Source organism: Urocitellus parryii, chromosome 7 (assembly GCF_045843805.1).
Source record: "Urocitellus parryii isolate mUroPar1 chromosome 7, mUroPar1.hap1, whole genome shotgun sequence".
NCBI lineage: Eukaryota > Metazoa > Chordata > Mammalia > Rodentia > Sciuridae > Urocitellus > Urocitellus parryii.
The window spans coordinates 169,414,834-169,431,648 of record NC_135537.1 but is presented as its reverse complement, the minus strand read 5'-3'; the positions used below and the strand labels follow the sequence as shown (position 1 = coordinate 169,431,648).

The window sequence follows — 16,815 nt, the reverse complement described above, 5'->3', positions numbered from 1 at the left end:
GCAGCTCTCCCTGGAGACAGGACAGGTGTTCTGGAGGCCGGCAGATCACAAGCAGAGGCACCACAGGGGCCGCGATGGGAAGCTTTGTGAAAAATGGAAGCAGTACAGGCCAGAGGTGGGCCCAGGTGGGGAAAGGGTTGAACGCCCAGGGAGGGATCAGATCATGGAGGAGCCATATGGAGGCAGGAAGCCACTGGAGGATGTAAGTGAGGGGTGTGTGTGGGTGAGAGAGAGGGGAGGGGTGGGGGGGATCAGATTTGTGGTTTTAGAAATACAGATGATGGGATGGAGATGTACCAGGAGGGAGGGAGGAATCGGTGTGGGAGGCTATTTGAAAAGAACAGGTAAGCATGCAAACAGTCACACTCCTGGAGAATAGAGAGGACAGTGATACTGGGGGGGTGACATCCACGGGGTTGGGAACTGACCAGATCTGCCAGTGATGCTTTCTGCATCCACCAACCCAAACTGGGCTGCAGCAGATGAAGATACTTCTTCCCCACACCTAATAAAACATCTGCACGTGAAGTGGCTTCAGGCTTGGTGAGAGGGTCGGCGGGGAGGAAGTTAGGATGAAGGGCAAATTTTGAAGGGAGAGACGTGTGCTGTACAAGGAGCACCTCCCCGTGGCAGGGAAGGGGGAGCTCCTGGAGCAGAGTGGCCACTAGGCTGGGCCTCGTCCACTCGCAAGAAAAGCAGGAGTGGTGTGGGATGCTCAGGGAGGTCGGCTGAGAGGAAGCACTGGGTCTGTCCCCTGAGTCTTATGACTCCGGTAAGGGTGGTTTCTTCAGGGATTGGGTTGGGGCCCGCCTGTGGCTCTGGGTTTTGTGGTCCCCCAGGGCTCCTATGAAGTATCAAGTGAGCAGTATCAAGATAAGGGGATCGTCGGGCTGGGGATGCAGCTCGGTGGCACAGCACTTGCCTAGCGTGTGCACGGCCTGGGCTGCGTCCCCAGTATGGGGGCAGGGAGGGAGATAAGAGGATTGATGCCAAATGGGTCCCTCCAAGGCCATATGTATGGCAGGCCACTGTGCTCATGTGGTGACAAGTAAATGTGAGCATGCGGGGGGTGGGTGACGGAGAGGAAGGTGTGGAAGTGTGTGGCAGGGCTGTGAGGGCCTGTGTGAGGGGGCTTCAGGTCGGGTGTGCACGTGAACGTGTGGGTCAGCGAGCAGCTGCAGGACAGGATGGGTGGAACCAGCAGAGTCATCTCCGGGGAAACACGACTCCTTGAAGCCTGGCAGGGAGCAGCTGAGGAGCCGGGCACGGGGTGTGGCCAGCTTGCCCAATGGCTCTGGCCTCTCCCTGGCAGTCCTCCCCACTTGTTGACCAAGCTGAGAAGTACACCCGCCGGCCAGGACAGGGCCACTGCTACAGCTCCTGGACCCACCGTGGTGGGGGATGCTCTCAGTGTAGCTCTGGGGGTCTCTGGGGGTCTGCCTGAGGCCCTGCATTGGGGGTGGCTGCAGGATTCGTGCATGTGACGGCTATGTGTGACTGAGCTGCAGTGGTCTCCCCAGTGTCTGCTGATGTCGTCATTCTCCTAGGGACATTTTCCATAAGTGACCCAGCCCTGCTCTTCCCCAGGGAACAGGCTCAGAGCTCTAGACACGAGGGGCCAGGGGCCAGGAGAGGCACAGGACTGACCCAGAAGACATCTATGCAGTGCCACAGGCCCCCAATTTTCCTGGTGGATACCCCTTCTCCTCATCTAGGTCATGGCCACCAACCAAAAATAGTCCCTGGGAGCTCTAGCCCTGCCCCACTGAAATGGTCCCCATGATCTCTCTTGTATGTCCTCTAATATGTTAGCATCCTAGTTCTCCTGACATGTCCCCCACACACCCTATCAGCTCCTATCTGTCCAGGGATTTGAATCCCTGCCGTGGGAGGGAGCTGTCAGACCCTCTGCAAGGCCTGGATTCTTCCTTCTTCCCTGCCTCAACCTAATGCCAAATACCACAGAGATCAGGAAGGGGACTCCATACCCCGATATCCTCCCTCTCTTCTCTCTAGGCCAGGGATGGCAATTACAGACAGAGGTGCCACATCCTGGTCCTGCCCTGGCAGGCATTGCTAATCAATCACAGCCATCAGTCTGGCCATGACCCCTGCATGGTCTCCACCCACGTCTGCAGGTAGTCAGTATCAGCCAATGCATGTGACCTCTAGGATGAAATCTATGTGCCAGTGGTGCTTTAGGTGAGTTTCACCAGGACCCTTGTCCTGGCCTATCTATAGGTCACTGGACACAGCCCTCTGAAGTTCTCTCTCTGTCCCCATAGGTTGACGCCACACAGTTCCCTGAGCTTGGGTCCAAGAGACAGTTGAGGGCATTGGCCAAAAGTCCCTGAGGCAGAAGAGGATCTGCTTGGTTTGCTTTCAGTCCTGAAGGGGGCCACACCACTGCTGGGGAGAGTGTGGTGCGAGGCCCAGGGGGATGCTCTGTGCCCAGCACCCGGGCAGCAGCAGCACCTGGGCCTTGCAGGCACATCTCCCAATCCCAGGGCCTACACACCTACCTTCCTGGCCCAGCCCCTGGGCAGGCAGGAGGTGAGGAGTGGACAGCAGACCCAGGGAGGGGTGGCCACCCAGGACCCCGGGGCTGCACGCTGCAGCCAGCCAACTGCCCACCGCCCAGCTGGCCCCTGAGCCCAGGATGCAAGGATGGCCAGCTCATCTCTGCCCACCCTGGTGCCCATCGGCCCCGACTGCCTGCGCCCCTTCACCCGGGAGTCCCTGGCAGCCATAGAACGACGGGCAGCGGAGGAGGAGGCCCGTCTGCAGCGGAACAAGCAGATGGAGATCGAGGAGCCCGAACGGAAGCCGCGCAGTGACCTGGAGGCCGGCAAGAACCTGCCCCTCATCTATGGGGACCCCCCGCCAGAGGTCATCGGCATCCCCTTGGAGGACCTGGACCCCTACTACAGTGACAAGAAGGTTGGGACCTGGGAGGGCTCCTTCCATCTGTCTGTCTGTTGCCCATCTGTCTGTCCCTTGGCCTCACAGACTCTTTCTCTGCCTCAGACCTTCATCGTGCTCAACAAGGGCAAGGCCATCTTCCGCTTCTCCGCCACGCCTGCCCTCTACATGCTGAGCCCCTTCAGCATCGTCAGGCGTGGCGCCATCAAGGTGCTAATCCACTCATATCCTGCCTGAGTGGGAGAGGCGGGGGGCAGGGTTGGGCAAGACGGGGCGCCCTGGGACAGGAGACTCTCGTCCACCCCCCTCCCCTTCCCACCTGCTCTCACTTTCCTTGACCGCCCCCACGCTCTTCAGCATGTTCATCATGATCACCATCCTGACCAACTGTGTGTTCATGACCATGAGTGACCCGCCTTCCTGGTCCAAGGACGTGGAGTAAGTGTCCCCTCCCGGAGCCCCAGCCCTGGCACGGCCCATCCCAGGCATCTGCACCTCTGAGGATGCTTAGTGACGCAGATTTTGTCTTCCAGGAGGGCATACTCTGTCACTATGACCCTCATCAACACCTTAAGTCCCCTGGGGGAAGGCACACTGTCACTCTCACCAATGTCCTCTGCCCTTGGGTGACACATTTTTTCTGCGTCCCTCCCTCTGTGCGAGGTCTATCACTGCCACACGCACCCCTGCCTGGGTAATGTGCCTGGCCCTGGCTGGCCCTCTGCCCTCAGGTACACCTTCACGGGGATCTACACCTTTGAGTCCCTCATCAAGATGCTGGCCAGGGGTTTCTGCATCGATGACTTCACATTCCTCCGTGACCCCTGGAACTGGCTGGACTTCAGTGTCATCACGATGGCGTGAGCAGGGGCCTGAGGGTGGGGGGAGGGCAGCCAACCGGCTGGCATTCTCAGAGGTGTGGACCACAGGGGCCGTTGGTCAGTAGTGCAGATTGTGAGCTACACCATTCTCAGGGTGGCCCTGCCCAGGGCCTGGCTTGGATTCTCTGCTGATGTCCCTTTCATACATCATTTTTACCCACAGAAGGCAGCCTGACCCAGGCTGTGCCACTGGGCGAGTGGGCTAGCCATGCCCCAGGAGCAAGACCACTATACTGTCCTCCCCAACACTTGGACCCCAATAGGAACCTCAGGGTGTCTGACCTGCCCCAAGGCCCCTGTGGTAACCCTGACCACAAGAATCCTAGGGAGAACCCCTGATTTCTGTCCCACCGTTCCCTGGGCTCTCCCACACTAGGTACGTGACAGAGTTTGTGGACCTGGGCAACATCTCAGCTCTAAGGACCTTCCGGGTGCTGCGGGCCCTGAAAACCATCACCGTCATCCCAGGTACTGGGGAGGTGCGGGAACCCCTGGCCTCAGCCAATAGGTCTCCTGTCATGCCCAAGCCTAGAATCTGACACTCGAGTTCCAGGACCTGACCCAGGGTCACATCCTGGGCTCATGTTAGTGGAGGACACATGCCACAGCCTGAACACAGAAGGGTCACATGGCCAGAGAGCCAAAGAGGCCCTCTGTGGGAGGCTGGGCCTCTGAGAGGCAGGGTAGAAAGGTGGGAAAGAGCACAGATTTGAGGCCGGACAGCTGGGGTCAATCCTCCCCATGCCACTGTCCGCCATCGACCCTAGGCAAGTGCCTTACCCTGTCTGCAAACTGGATAGGAACAGTGCCACTCGCTGGGTTGTTCTGAGGACCGGTTGCCTAGCGTGGGCGAGCAAAATAAGCAAAAATAAATGGATATGGAGAAACTGGAGACAGTTCGTTCATGGAGGAAAGATGTTCTGAAAAGGATGGAGAAAGGGCCGTGGGAGGAGGGAAACAGTTAAATCCTGATGCTAGAAAGTGCCTTAGTCCTCTCTAGTCCAAAGCCCTGTCGTGGAGTGAAGGAAGGCAAGACCCAAGATGGGAAGTGCTTACGGAGGGCCTGCCACACACAGGCCACTGAGTGGAGGCCACAGCTGCCTCTCTCTGGGCCAGCACCCCCCAGGCTCAGAGGGTTTCTTTTCTTAAAATTTAGTTATAGATGGACACTATATGTATATGTATATGTATATATATAGTGATGCTGAGGATTGAACCCAAGGCCTCATGCATTTGAGGCAAGCGCTCTACCACTGAGCTATAACCCCAGCTCTTGGAGGAGGCTGCTGTGCATTTGGTTTCCATTCTAGGGCAAGAGAGGGAAATGAAGACAGAGATACTGGGATCAGGCCCAAGAAGTTATGAATTTTCCATAGATGCTGGGATTCCATCAGGGTCAGTTATGCCTTTGTCTGAAGGGGCAGAATGTTCTTAGAGTTTCTCAGACTGAACCCTGGGTTCTGTGGTCAAAGAAGTTAAAGAAACATGGCATTAAAGTTTTTGTTTATCTCTGTAGGACTTCTCAAAGCCTTGAATAGAAGTAATCTTTTTCCAAACATATGCCCCCGCCCCACCACCACCTTTTAAGGACACAGCTTGGGAGGCTAGTGTTCTGTAGAGCACTTTGGGAGTGCTAACCTAGAGACCTTCATTCAGCCCTCTGTATGCTCATGTGTAGCTGCACAGCATCAGCCTAGTGATTCCTAGAGTCCATTCTAGTAGCTGAGAATCTGTGGCAATTCCAAGGCTCCACCTTGAGGATGTGCTCAGAAAGGGCCGGGTTCATCTGGGAAGGCTGGGGGAGGTAGTGGTGCCCGGTTAAGTGGAGCCTTGGTGATGGGGTAGGCAAAGGCTTGGGGCCGGGGTCAGGGTGGGGGTGTCCATTGCACCCCACCCTGCCCCTGCCAATGCTCTTAATTTCTCTATGGTCAGGGCTGAAGACGATTGTGGGGGCCCTGATCCAGTCCGTGAAAAAGCTGTCCGATGTAATGATCCTCACCGTCTTCTGCCTGAGTGTCTTTGCCCTGGTTGGGCTGCAGCTCTTCATGGGCAACCTGCGGCAGAAGTGCGTGCGCTGGCCCCCGCCCTTCAACGACACCAACACCACGTGGTACGGCAACGACACCTGGTACGCCAACGACACGTGGTACGCCAACGACACGTGGAATACCAATGACAGGTGGTATGCCAACGACACGTGGAACTTCCACGACCGCTGGGCCAGCAACTACACCTTTGACTGGGATGCCTACATCAATGACGAAGGTAGGAAGGAGGGCGACCGGCAAGGGAGGCCCCGCCCCAGCCCCTAGAGCGGGCCCCTGCCCCGCCTCTTCTAAGACATGGTCTGGAGGGACCTGATTTTTTTTTTTTTTTTTTTTAGTTTAGTCATAGATAGACACAACACCTTTATTTTATTACTTATTTTTATGTGATGCTGAGGATCAAACCCAGTGCCTCACACATGCTAGGCAAGTGCTCTACCACTGAGCTACAGCCCCAGGCTGATCTTAATCATCACTTATCACCCACTGTGACTTCGGCGCTCAGAATCCCTGCCTAGAAAATTGAGATGAGAATGCTTCAATGGGTTGCTATGACAATAAAGGGCAAACTGCTTTAAAAATCCTGAGTTTCTCTCTATACAAAGTGACAGGTCCTTAACCTGTGCACCCAGTTCTCTTTCATCACACTCGGGGCTCCCATCCTGGCAGGACACCATCAGGCACCCAAATACCTTCCCCCTGTCACATACCCACCCTTGACGTGAGTCCCACACCCTCACAGCCACTCTCCCACAGCGTCTTCCTGCATGTTGGAGAAGTGCCCTTTCCTCACCTGCACCCTGGGTTCTAGCCCCCATTTTCCCTCAGGGTCCTGTGCAGGTTCCTGGCAGCCCCTTGCTCTTGCACACACACATACACACATGTCCCTTATGGCTCTCCCTGTGTCCCTGCTGAATCCTGACTGTAACTAGGCACCCAGAAGACCCTGCGTGGAGTTGGCCTCTGTGTGATCTACCCCCCGGGGACATTGGAACTCAGGGCTGTACTCAAAAGAGGGAGAGGGGTCCCCAGGGAACCTATTTGGTGTATGTGATGCATATGGACCTGCTCGTGGGTGTGGAATGGGTGCATGCACCTGCGTGTGTCCATGTGGGTGATGTGCCTTCTCTGACTTCCGAAGCAAACTACTACTTCCTGGAGGGTGCCAATGATGCTCTGCTCTGTGGGAACAGCAGTGATGCTGGGTGAGTGATGTCCAGGGGTGGGGAAAAGGAGCCCCAGGAGTCCTTGGAGATGGGGGATGATTAGGGACCAGGATGTGGGGTGCATGGGCACAGAAGGAAAATCCTTGGGCATGGGTGGAAGACCCTCCTGTTTGGGGGACACAGGCAGGACCAAGGGATATTTTTCCCTTGGGGTCCTCAATCTGTCCCTAGCTGGAGTTCTCCTTCCTAAAGCCAGACCCCCATCCTATCCCTAGGCACTGCCCCGAGGGTTACGAGTGCATCAAGGCTGGGCGGAACCCCAACTATGGCTACACCAGCTATGACACTTTCAGCTGGGCCTTCCTGGCTCTCTTCCGCCTCATGACACAGGACTACTGGGAGAACCTCTTCCAGCTGGTACAGCTGCCCCCAGCCCCACATCCACAGCCCTCCATCTCCACTGCCTCCTCAGGGCCGTGCAGGGCCTACCGCAGGATGGCCACATCCTCAGCTGGGCCATCTCCTCCATGGGACCCTGACAGTGCCCCTAAAAGCTCTCGGAGCCACACAACAGCCTATCTTCATTCCCCACCTGTGCTTCATGAGCTGGAGGCTGGGTCTGGCACGGGCTCAGGCCCAGGAAGTCCCAGGCCTCACAGAAAGCAGTAGGGCAGCTCTGCCCCCACCATCACAGTTGACCCTTCGTAGCCTCAGGTTTCACCTCTGTGGATTCAACCAACCACAGATCCAAATATTTGAGAAAAAAAAAAATTGTGATGTGCTGAACATGTACAAAAAAATTTTGTGACATTATATCCTGAATAATACTGTATGACACTCTTCACAAAGCACTTCGTTTGCATTAGATGTAATATTATAAGTAACCTGGAAATTATTTAAAGCACAGGGAAGATGTGTCTAGGTTAGATGCAAATACCATGCCATTTTATATACAGGACTCAAGCACCTGCAGATTTTGGTATCTGGGGGACCCTGGAACTAATCCCTGTGGATACAGAAGGATACCTGTATTTAATGTCCACAGTTTGCAGGGCAAGAGGGTTGCCTTCTGATCCCTGGTGATATTAATAATAACAGTGATTATAGCAACTAGTATTTACTGAGCACTTACTAAGTATCAGGCTCTTTGGCAAAGGTAGGATTCAACCTGGCCCCAAAGCCCAGGTTCACTATTTTTCCTGACTCTCTGACCTCAGGATGCCTGACTAGGGTCCTCAGGGGTCTCTGTCAGGTCACTGGGATCACCTGGATCCCATGTATATATTTCGGAGTTCCCCAGAACGTGGCTTAGCCTGCCAAGGATGGCCATCCTCTGACTCAAAGGCCCGCAAACCCCCAGGCTCTGCAAGGGACACCCTCTGCTTATGGGTCTGGGCCATGGGCGTGTGAGGGAGGGTGCCACCAGACCCGCTCTCTTCTTCTCTCCCCACCCTCAGACCCTTCGAGCGGCCGGCAAGACCTACATGATCTTCTTTGTGGTCATCATCTTCCTGGGCTCTTTCTACCTCATCAATCTGATCCTGGCGGTGGTGGCCATGGCGTATGCCGAGCAGAACGAGGCCACCCTGGCTGAGGATCAGGAGAAGGAGGAGGAGTTTCAGCAGATGCTCGAGAAATTAAAAAAGCACCAGGAGGAGTTAGAAAAGGTGTCAACCCAGGGAGGGGCCCAGACCCAGGGTTCCCCTTGCCTTCAGCCAGGGCTGCTTGGCTGCTGGCTGAGGGGGTGGGAGGGCAGGGGGTAGGGGTTGCAGACAGGATGGGTAGAAGTCCCAGGTGGGATGGGTGCCATCTAGGCAGTAGAAAGAGTATTTCTCTGCTCAATGCCCCAGTTTCCCCATCCACAACAAGGAGTTTGTACTTGTGAAACCTAAGGTTTCGTCCAGCTCAAAGACAGATGGCTTCATGCTTCTCTCTGGGTCTATGCCAAGGAGAGGCAGGGTCCCCAGGTGGCTGCAGAGAGTCGCTGTCCATTTTCTCAATCTCATGAAGTGTAGGTTCAGTCAGGGCCTCTGAAAGTGGAGGGTATTCAGGGTTTGGGTCCTCAGTCGCTTGGTCCTTACCCTGTCATCTCACCACCACCAAAGCTGGCCCCTTTCCCACCTGCTAGGTTTGAGACAGGCCAAGAAGAGGGGCTGTCATCTTAAAGGACTTGACAAGAGGCTCTGAGAGTCAATGATCCATCCCCTGGCTCAGAGTTGGGCTTCACACCCGTCACCCTTGCTGGTCTACAGGCCAAGGCCACCCAGGCTCTAGAAGGTGTGGAGGCAGATGGGGACCCGGCTCACAGTCAGGCCTGCAATGGCAGCCTGGACACATCGCCAGGAGAGAAGGGGCCCCCGAGGCCGAGCTGCAGCGCAGACAGTGGTATCTCTGATGCTATGGAGGGTGAGTGCCCTGTACCCCAATCCCCCCTGCCCTGTCTGCCCTACCCCTAGGCCATTTAGCCTCCTGAGGGCAGGGTGCAGTAATTTAATATTGGCATTGAGGAAATAAACTGTGATAAATATAGTTGTCTTAACCTGGCCAAGTTGTGGCTACAAGGCCAAGCTGCTGCGGGAACCAGGGGCTTCCGGGAGGACCTTGGGGGCTGCCAAGGCAACGGGGAAGGACAGGCTAATAATACTAACCAGGAAGGCCCTGTGTTCCGGAAACTGAAGAGCCTGCTCTTCCAGTGTTCTCTGGATAAAAGTTAAAGGTCAACATCAAATTCCCAGAGTAAAATCGGAGATTCCCCCAATCCCTATACCACACCCAGGACCTGGGAGGAGAATAAAGATATCAAAATAAGAGATGGATGGAAAGATGATGGATGGTGGATAGTGGATGGATGGATGGATGTGCTGAAAGATTCCTGAATGGAAAGAGACAGGAGTGTAGATGAATGAGAGAGAAAAAAGGAAGGAGGGAAGGAGGGCGGGAAGAACAATAGGAAGCAGGAAGAAAGGAGGAAATAAAGAAAAGAGAATCGACACAAGAAAGAAAGTCTCACCCAGAGAAGGAAGCTGGTCGCTCTCCAGGCCAGCCTGCCTGGGCTAAAAGTGGGGAGTTAGAAAGGTGTGTGTGGTGGGGGGAGTGAGATTACAGGACTTTGCAAGCCCTTAGAAGGTACATACCATCTCACCTTGCGTGACCTTGCATGATGCATCCAGGTGACTGTGTGCCAGAGAATGGACCAGGGAATGCAGGACAGTCAGAGCTGGCCCCTGCTCTTGCTGGGACCTTCACCATGAGTTTCCAGCCTCAGATGCTGGGGCACTACAGTGGCCTAGGGGTGGACATGGAGGTGAGGGAGGTCACAACAGACTAGAATCCACTGCTGTCTCTGAGAGACTCAGGTTTCTCATTCCTGGGTACAGTTGGGGTTGCACCCAGGATCTCCAAGGGGCTACCACCCACTCCAGTTCCTTTCCTTAATCTACAAAATCGGTGGCATTAATAATATGAGTCAGTGAGATCATACCTAGGCCAAGGCAGCTCCCATTGGTCACAGAGACCAGCGGGAGGAGCACTTCATCCCATGGTCCTTACAGAGGGCAGAGCCTCTTGGCTTTGGGGCTGCAAGAACAGGGGCTGTTTTCAGAAAGCCACTCTGGAGGGAAGGAGGATCTGGCTGAGGACACTCCTGCAGGGCCGACTTTACCCGCAGTGGGGAGGGAGAGTCCTAAGGGAGTCTCAGTCTGGTCCCCAGACTTTGGTGGGCCTGGGTTCCCTCTTCTCTGGGCGTCTCTCCTGCCCGAATAGCAGCCTTGGGCACAGGGCAGAGAGCTGAGGTCCTGCCCGAGCTCCCTGAGGGGAGGGGCGGGGCGGGGCGGGGCGGGGCGGGGCGTGCCGAGAGGGCGGGACTTGAAATAGCCCGCAGGGGTGGGGCCTGGAGGGAGTTCTAAGAGGCCTGGCTTTCAGGGGGGTGATCCGAGGGTGTGGTCATGTGGGTGGGGCTTCGGGGGCGGGTCTGGAGTGACGAGGTGTGAGGAGGGTGGGGATTTTAAGGTTCGGCTTAGGCCTTGCCAACCCGCTGGAATGTTGAGATGTGGAGCGTTAAGGGGTGGGGCTTGGGAGGGGGGTCCCAAGGGCTAGTGGAGGCAGGAAGGGGCGCGCCAGTGGGAGAATCTTCATCAGGCACCTGTTAAAACCCCTCTCGCAGAGCTGGAGGAGGCCCACCAGAAGTGCCCACCATGGTGGTACAAGTGCGCGCACAAAGTGCTCATATGGAACTGCTGCACCCCGTGGGTGAAGTTCAAGCATATCATCCACCTGATCGTCATGGACCCCTTCGTGGACCTGGGCATCACCATCTGCATCGTGCTCAACACCCTCTTCATGGCCATGGAGCACTACCCCATGACGGAGCACTTCGACAACGTGCTTTCTGTGGGAAACCTGGTAGGGAGGGGCCAAAGGGGAGGGTGGTCATTAGGGGGCAGGACCCAGTGGAGCTGTCTGGAAATATGGGGCACTATTAGGGGGGCATCTGGGGACAGATAGGGTTTTCCTAGTATATGGGGATAAGACACGTATGGGGAGGTACCTGGGGTGATGTGTGGAGTGTAGAATATGGATTTCAAGGCATTCAGGGTCAGGGAGAGTGGGTGAGGCTCTGAAGTCATGGAGATCAGAATTCCTAGGGTCAGGGATCCAGGCCTTGCTCTGGAAGTAGGGATGGGAGTGGGGGTGTGGAGATGGAAGCCTTGCTTGGATAAAAAGTTCTCCAGTTCCTGAGATTGGCATGGGCCTGAAAGGGACCTAGGGACCTGGGGATGTGGCATATAGCCACACAAATCCAGGCCCAAAAGGCCTCAGCTCACCCTGAGCGCTTCAGGGACTTGTTCCCACCCACTCCCCCATATCGCCAGCCTGGCCCTGCTGCTCCCCTCTCCAGCTCTTTGCTGCTCCGCTATTGTTGACATGCCCTGATCCACCCGCTTATCCCTGCCCATTAGGAGCATTATCACCTCGTTGCCAGCCCCAGTGGAGCCTGACAAAGGGAAAGCCGCTGCCTCCTCTAGCCCTACCCACCCTTCCCCATCCCCTTCACAATTTTTCCAGGGTGGCATTTGTCAAGGTGTTCTTCCCACCCCAAAAGGGAGGCCAACTCAGGGAGAGTGAGATATGGGCCCTGGGCATGACCAAGACTGGGTGGGTGGCACAAGAATCAGGCCTTCAGGGTCAGGCACATCACTCCCATGGAGATGTATGAGGCAGCATGGCCAGGCAGGGCCAGAGGGGTAAGGGCGTGCCCTAGATTCATGGCACAGCTGCTGGGGTGTGCATGATGGTCAGGGCCCGCCTGCCTGCCCAACCCCTGCTGACACTGTGCTACTGTCTGGACACCTGCTGTGGCCAGGGGCAGCCCCTGGGAGGGGCTCAGCATGTACCCATGCAGACTCTAGACCCAGGGCAGCTGGTGCCCAATAGCAGGGGGACCAGGTCCAGGGAGTTTTCAGGGCTATGCAGCCCTCAGGCTCCTGTTCCAAGGTTGGGGAAGCAGCTCTGACCTCCCCCCATTGAATTTTTCCCCTAGACCCTGAGTCCACCAAGATTTGCTAAGTCCTGGGACTGGATCCAGTAGATAAGATTAGGGCATAAAGGAAAGAACCTGAACTCAGCACCCTAAGAACTGGCTGCTGGTTGCTGACCTGGCTGAACCTTGTTTGCTCATCTGTGGGATGAGTGTGATGTTCCCTGCCAACTCTGTGGAGATAGGGATCCCAGCCAGGCATGGTGGCGCCTGCCTGTAATCCCAACCACTCTGGAGGCTGAAGCAGGAGGATCACAAGTTCAAGGCCAGCCTGGGCAATTTAGCAAGACCCTGTCTCAAAATAATATTTTCGTTTAAAAGGGATGGGGTTATAGCTCAGTGGTAAAGTGCCTCTAGGTTTGATCCCTAATACCAAAAAAAACAAAACAAAACAAAACAAAACAAAACCAACCAAACAAAACCCTGACATACACACGTATGGGCCATAGGTACCACTCCCTTCCCCCTTAAGGCTCTGGACCTCTCCCCTCAATCCACAGAGCCTCTTCCAGGGGATGGGAGTGGCTGGGAGATTCCAAAGGCCCTGTGCTCCCTGGAGCCTTGTGACAGGGCCTACCCCTCCCCCTAGGTGTTCACAGGCATCTTCACGGCTGAGATGGTACTGAAGCTGATCGCCATGGACCCCTACGAGTATTTCCAGCAGGGCTGGAACATCTTCGACAGTTTCATTGTCACCCTCAGCCTGGTGGAGCTGGGCCTGGCCAACGTGCAGGGGCTGTCTGTGCTCCGCTCCTTCCGACTGGTACGAGAGAACTACAGGGACTGTGCAGTGGGTGGGAGGAGAAACTTCAGGAGGCCAGAAGATTGGAAATGAGGCGGCCCTCCCCTGCCCAGGAACGTTTCTTACCTGTAAACAGGGAGCCAGGGATCCCTCCCTCCTTATCACACAGTTCTGGGGCTACCAAACTGGCAACCCCAAGAGCTGACATTGGGTGACTTTGGGACAATCCCATAAAGGATACTTATATTATTATTTATTTTTTATTTTTTAGTTGTCAATGGACCTTTATTTTATTTATTTCTATGCAGTGCTGAGAATCGAACCCAGTACCTCACACATGCTAAGCAAAGGCTCTACCATGGAGCCACAACCCCAGCCCCTTATATTATTTTTTTTTAACTTTATTATGGGAACCTCCCTGCATCCAAAAATACAGACAAAGGAAAATGAACCTCCAAGTACCTACCACATTCTACAATTCTTATTTCACCCGCTTCTCTAGTTTTTATTGGCAGCGGAAGTATGTTAAAGCAAATGTTGACATAAAATGTCACTAGTAAAATGCTTTGTATCCTTAACAGGTAAGGGCTTTTTTCTCTTTTTAACATACTAACATCAGGAAGCGGTAGAACATGAGTAGTCCCATTTAACCAGGAGGCAAAGAGGCCTCCGATCACTCAGGGGTGGGGCTTCAGGCTACTTGGAATTGTTCTTGCAGCTGAGGTGGGGGCTCTGGGGTTGGGCCACTTGTCATGGGGCCTCATTTGCCCTTGTCCTCCCCATGCCCGATAGCTGCGGGTTTTCAAGCTGGCCAAGTCGTGGCCGACGCTCAACATGCTCATCAAGATCATCGGCAATTCTGTGGGGGCGCTGGGCAACCTGACGCTGGTGCTGGCCATCATCGTGTTCATCTTCGCCGTGGTGGGCATGCAGCTGTTTGGCAAGAGTTACAAGGAGTGCGTGTGCAAGATCGCTGCCGACTGTAGCCTGCCCCGCTGGCACATGCACGATTTCTTCCACTCCTTCCTCATCGTCTTCCGCATCCTGTGTGGGGAGTGGATCGAGACCATGTGGGATTGCATGGAGGTGGCTGGCCAGCCCATGTGCCTCACTGTCTTCCTCATGGTCATGGTCATCGGCAACCTGGTGGTGAGTGAGACTGGCTGGGGAGCTTCCCCACCCTCACCCAGGAAGGGTGCAAGGGGTGTCCAGTGCCTTTACAAGGCTGTCGTTGGAGGGCCTTGTTGCTGGTAGATAGATCTTAGGAAATTGCTGTGATGTTTTCTATCTTCTATTCCCCACACCCCTGAAATGGCAATTTTATATGGCTTCACCCAACAAGTCTCAAATTTTAAACTGCTTAAGTATTACCTGGAGTTTCTAAAACATAGATTCCTGCCCCCCCCCCCCCTGGAGAATCTGATTCAGTAGCCTGGGCCCGAGCCTGGGAATCTGAATTCCAGACAAACTCCAGGCTCCATCCAGGGATGGTGCTGTAGGCTGCTAGTATTTTGAGTAACACCAATGAGTCAGGCTGGGTTTCCTAACTGTCACATAGAAGAAAATAATAGGTACCTCAAGGGGCCTCTGGGAAGATTGGCCTCACTAGCGGACACAGTATAACCAAGCATGGGGTGACCAGGACCCCAGCCTCTTGGCCTTCTCCTACCCTCTTACTCTCCTCTGTTCCTGAGCTCTGGAAAAACAGAATTAGAGCCTGGCTTTGGGAGACTCCAGAGGTGACATAAACTCCATCCATCCCACCCCTTCCTGGGGTTCAGGACTGGGCTGGGAGCTGTGCAGGGGAGGAGGAGTGGCAAGGTGAAGAGCAGGGTCCATGGTCCAGCTGGACACCAGTTCTGTGGCCAGGGCCTGTGGAGGCATCTCTCCTTACCCTGCTCATCCCAAATCCTTCCCTTTCTGGGGTTACACCCTCAGAGCCCCATACTGCTGTGCCCAGCTGCCCCCTATGGTGGCTGGCACTGCCCTGGGCAACAAGGTAGCAGACGCATGCACGTCCCCACATTCCAAAAAGACCTGTGGAATCCTTGAACTGCTGGGTCAGCGTTCTCGGATATCACTGAGCTCCGGCAGGGGGCAGGGGCGGATGGGGGAGGGGTGTCACCTCTGCTGGAGGAGGAGAGTGTGGGACAGCTACAGAGAAGAACCCAGACTGCTGTCCCTGAGGGGCACGTGCACCTGAGTGAATGGAGAGAGACAGGGAAGGTGCCTGGGTTGAACTTTGGGGCAGGATTGGGTGGGGTGGGACACTGGCTCTGAGTAGAAGTTTCTGAATGTACATTTAAGGGCTACAGATGCCTGGAGAGAGTCTGGGGGGTTTCTGTCTCTGTGAGTGGACACTCAAAAACATTTCTCACACCTGTAATCCCAGTGGCTCAGGAGGCTGAGGGAGGAGGATCTTGAGTTCAAAGCCAGCTTCAGCAAAAGCAAGGTGCTAAGCAATTCAGTGAGACCCTGTCTCTAAATAAAATACAAAATAGGGCTGGGGATGTGGCTCAGTGGTCAAGTGCCCCTGGGTTCAATCCTAAGTACCAAAAAAAAAAAAAAACCCCAAACTATATTTCTCATCCCCCTTTTGCCACTTGCTGACTGGGAAGTGTTGAACAAGAAATTTGACCTCTTTGGGGCCTTAGTTTTCTCATCTGGAAAATGGGAATGCTAATGGCAGTGGTCCTGCAGGTTACATGACAGGTCTCAGTGCTTTGCAAAGTACTTGGCCCACCAGGCCAGGGGAAGTCAGAAGTTACAAGCAGGTGGTTTTGTGTTAATCATTGTAATTAAGCTGATCACTTCTAAAATTAATGAGACACCCCTGCCCTTTTTTTATTATTTTGAGACAGTGCCTTGTTAAGTTGCTTAGGGCACCAGTTATTGGCATAACCTTCCTGCCCTCTGCAAACCTGTGCACAAGGGCTTTCTGTGCATTATTCCTAGTCTTCTCAACACCCTGAGATGGGCAGCGCTGCAGTGCTGCCTCCACGTCCTGGAGGTGGCGCTGCCCAGAGCCACACAGCACATGAGAAACTGGGCCCCGCTGGGTGCGCTCACCTACATAACTTTGGAGACTCGGGAAGCTGAGGGAGGAGGACTGCAAGTTTGAAGTCAGCCTCAGCAACGTAATGGAGCCCTTAGCAAGGCCCTGTCTAAAATATATATACATATATACATATATATATATATATACACATATATATACACATATGTATATATATATATAAAGGGCTGAGACGTAGCTCAGTGTTAAAGTGCCCCTGGGTTCAATCCCCAGTACCAAAAACAAAGAAAGAAAGAAAATAGAAACTGAATTAGGACAAGAGCCTGGGTCTGTGACTCCAGTAACCAGGATGCAATAAGAGCAGCAATAGTGATAATGATGACCATGATACTAGCTGTGACGCTGAGGACAGCTGGCACTTGCTCAGCACCTAGCCGGCACTCTGAGCATGCTCAGTGGTAGCGCCCACAGCTGTCCATTCGCCTATACTCACGGCCTCCTATGGAG

General features: G+C 54.6%; 1 protein-coding gene across 3 annotated transcripts in view; it reads left to right on the top strand.

Annotated features, from left to right (window-relative positions):
* The window catches only part of Scn4a (sodium voltage-gated channel alpha subunit 4), a 42,940-nt gene that overhangs the window by 11,683 nt on the left and 14,442 nt on the right, over window positions 1–16,815 (top strand). For 2 of the 3 annotated variants that reach the window (XM_026402218.2, XM_026402221.2), the window contains exons 2-14: window positions 2,286–2,940; window positions 3,028–3,146; window positions 3,271–3,360; window positions 3,654–3,782; window positions 4,180–4,271; window positions 5,736–6,068; window positions 6,990–7,053; window positions 7,290–7,431; window positions 8,472–8,681; window positions 9,267–9,420; window positions 11,177–11,415; window positions 13,140–13,313; window positions 14,085–14,441. In XM_026402218.2, coding sequence (XP_026258003.2) covers window positions 2,668–2,940; window positions 3,028–3,146; window positions 3,271–3,360; window positions 3,654–3,782; window positions 4,180–4,271; window positions 5,736–6,068; window positions 6,990–7,053; window positions 7,290–7,431; window positions 8,472–8,681; window positions 9,267–9,420; window positions 11,177–11,415; window positions 13,140–13,313; window positions 14,085–14,441 — 2,376 coding nt within the window. In that variant the 5' untranslated portion in view covers window positions 2,286–2,667. Of the gene's footprint in view, window positions 1–2,016; window positions 2,203–2,285; window positions 2,941–3,027; window positions 3,147–3,270; window positions 3,361–3,653; window positions 3,783–4,179; window positions 4,272–5,735; window positions 6,069–6,989; window positions 7,054–7,289; window positions 7,432–8,471; window positions 8,682–9,266; window positions 9,421–11,176; window positions 11,416–13,139; window positions 13,314–14,084; window positions 14,442–16,815 lie in introns of all 3 variants that reach the window. The other variant, XM_026402219.2, reaches the window with a different exon arrangement.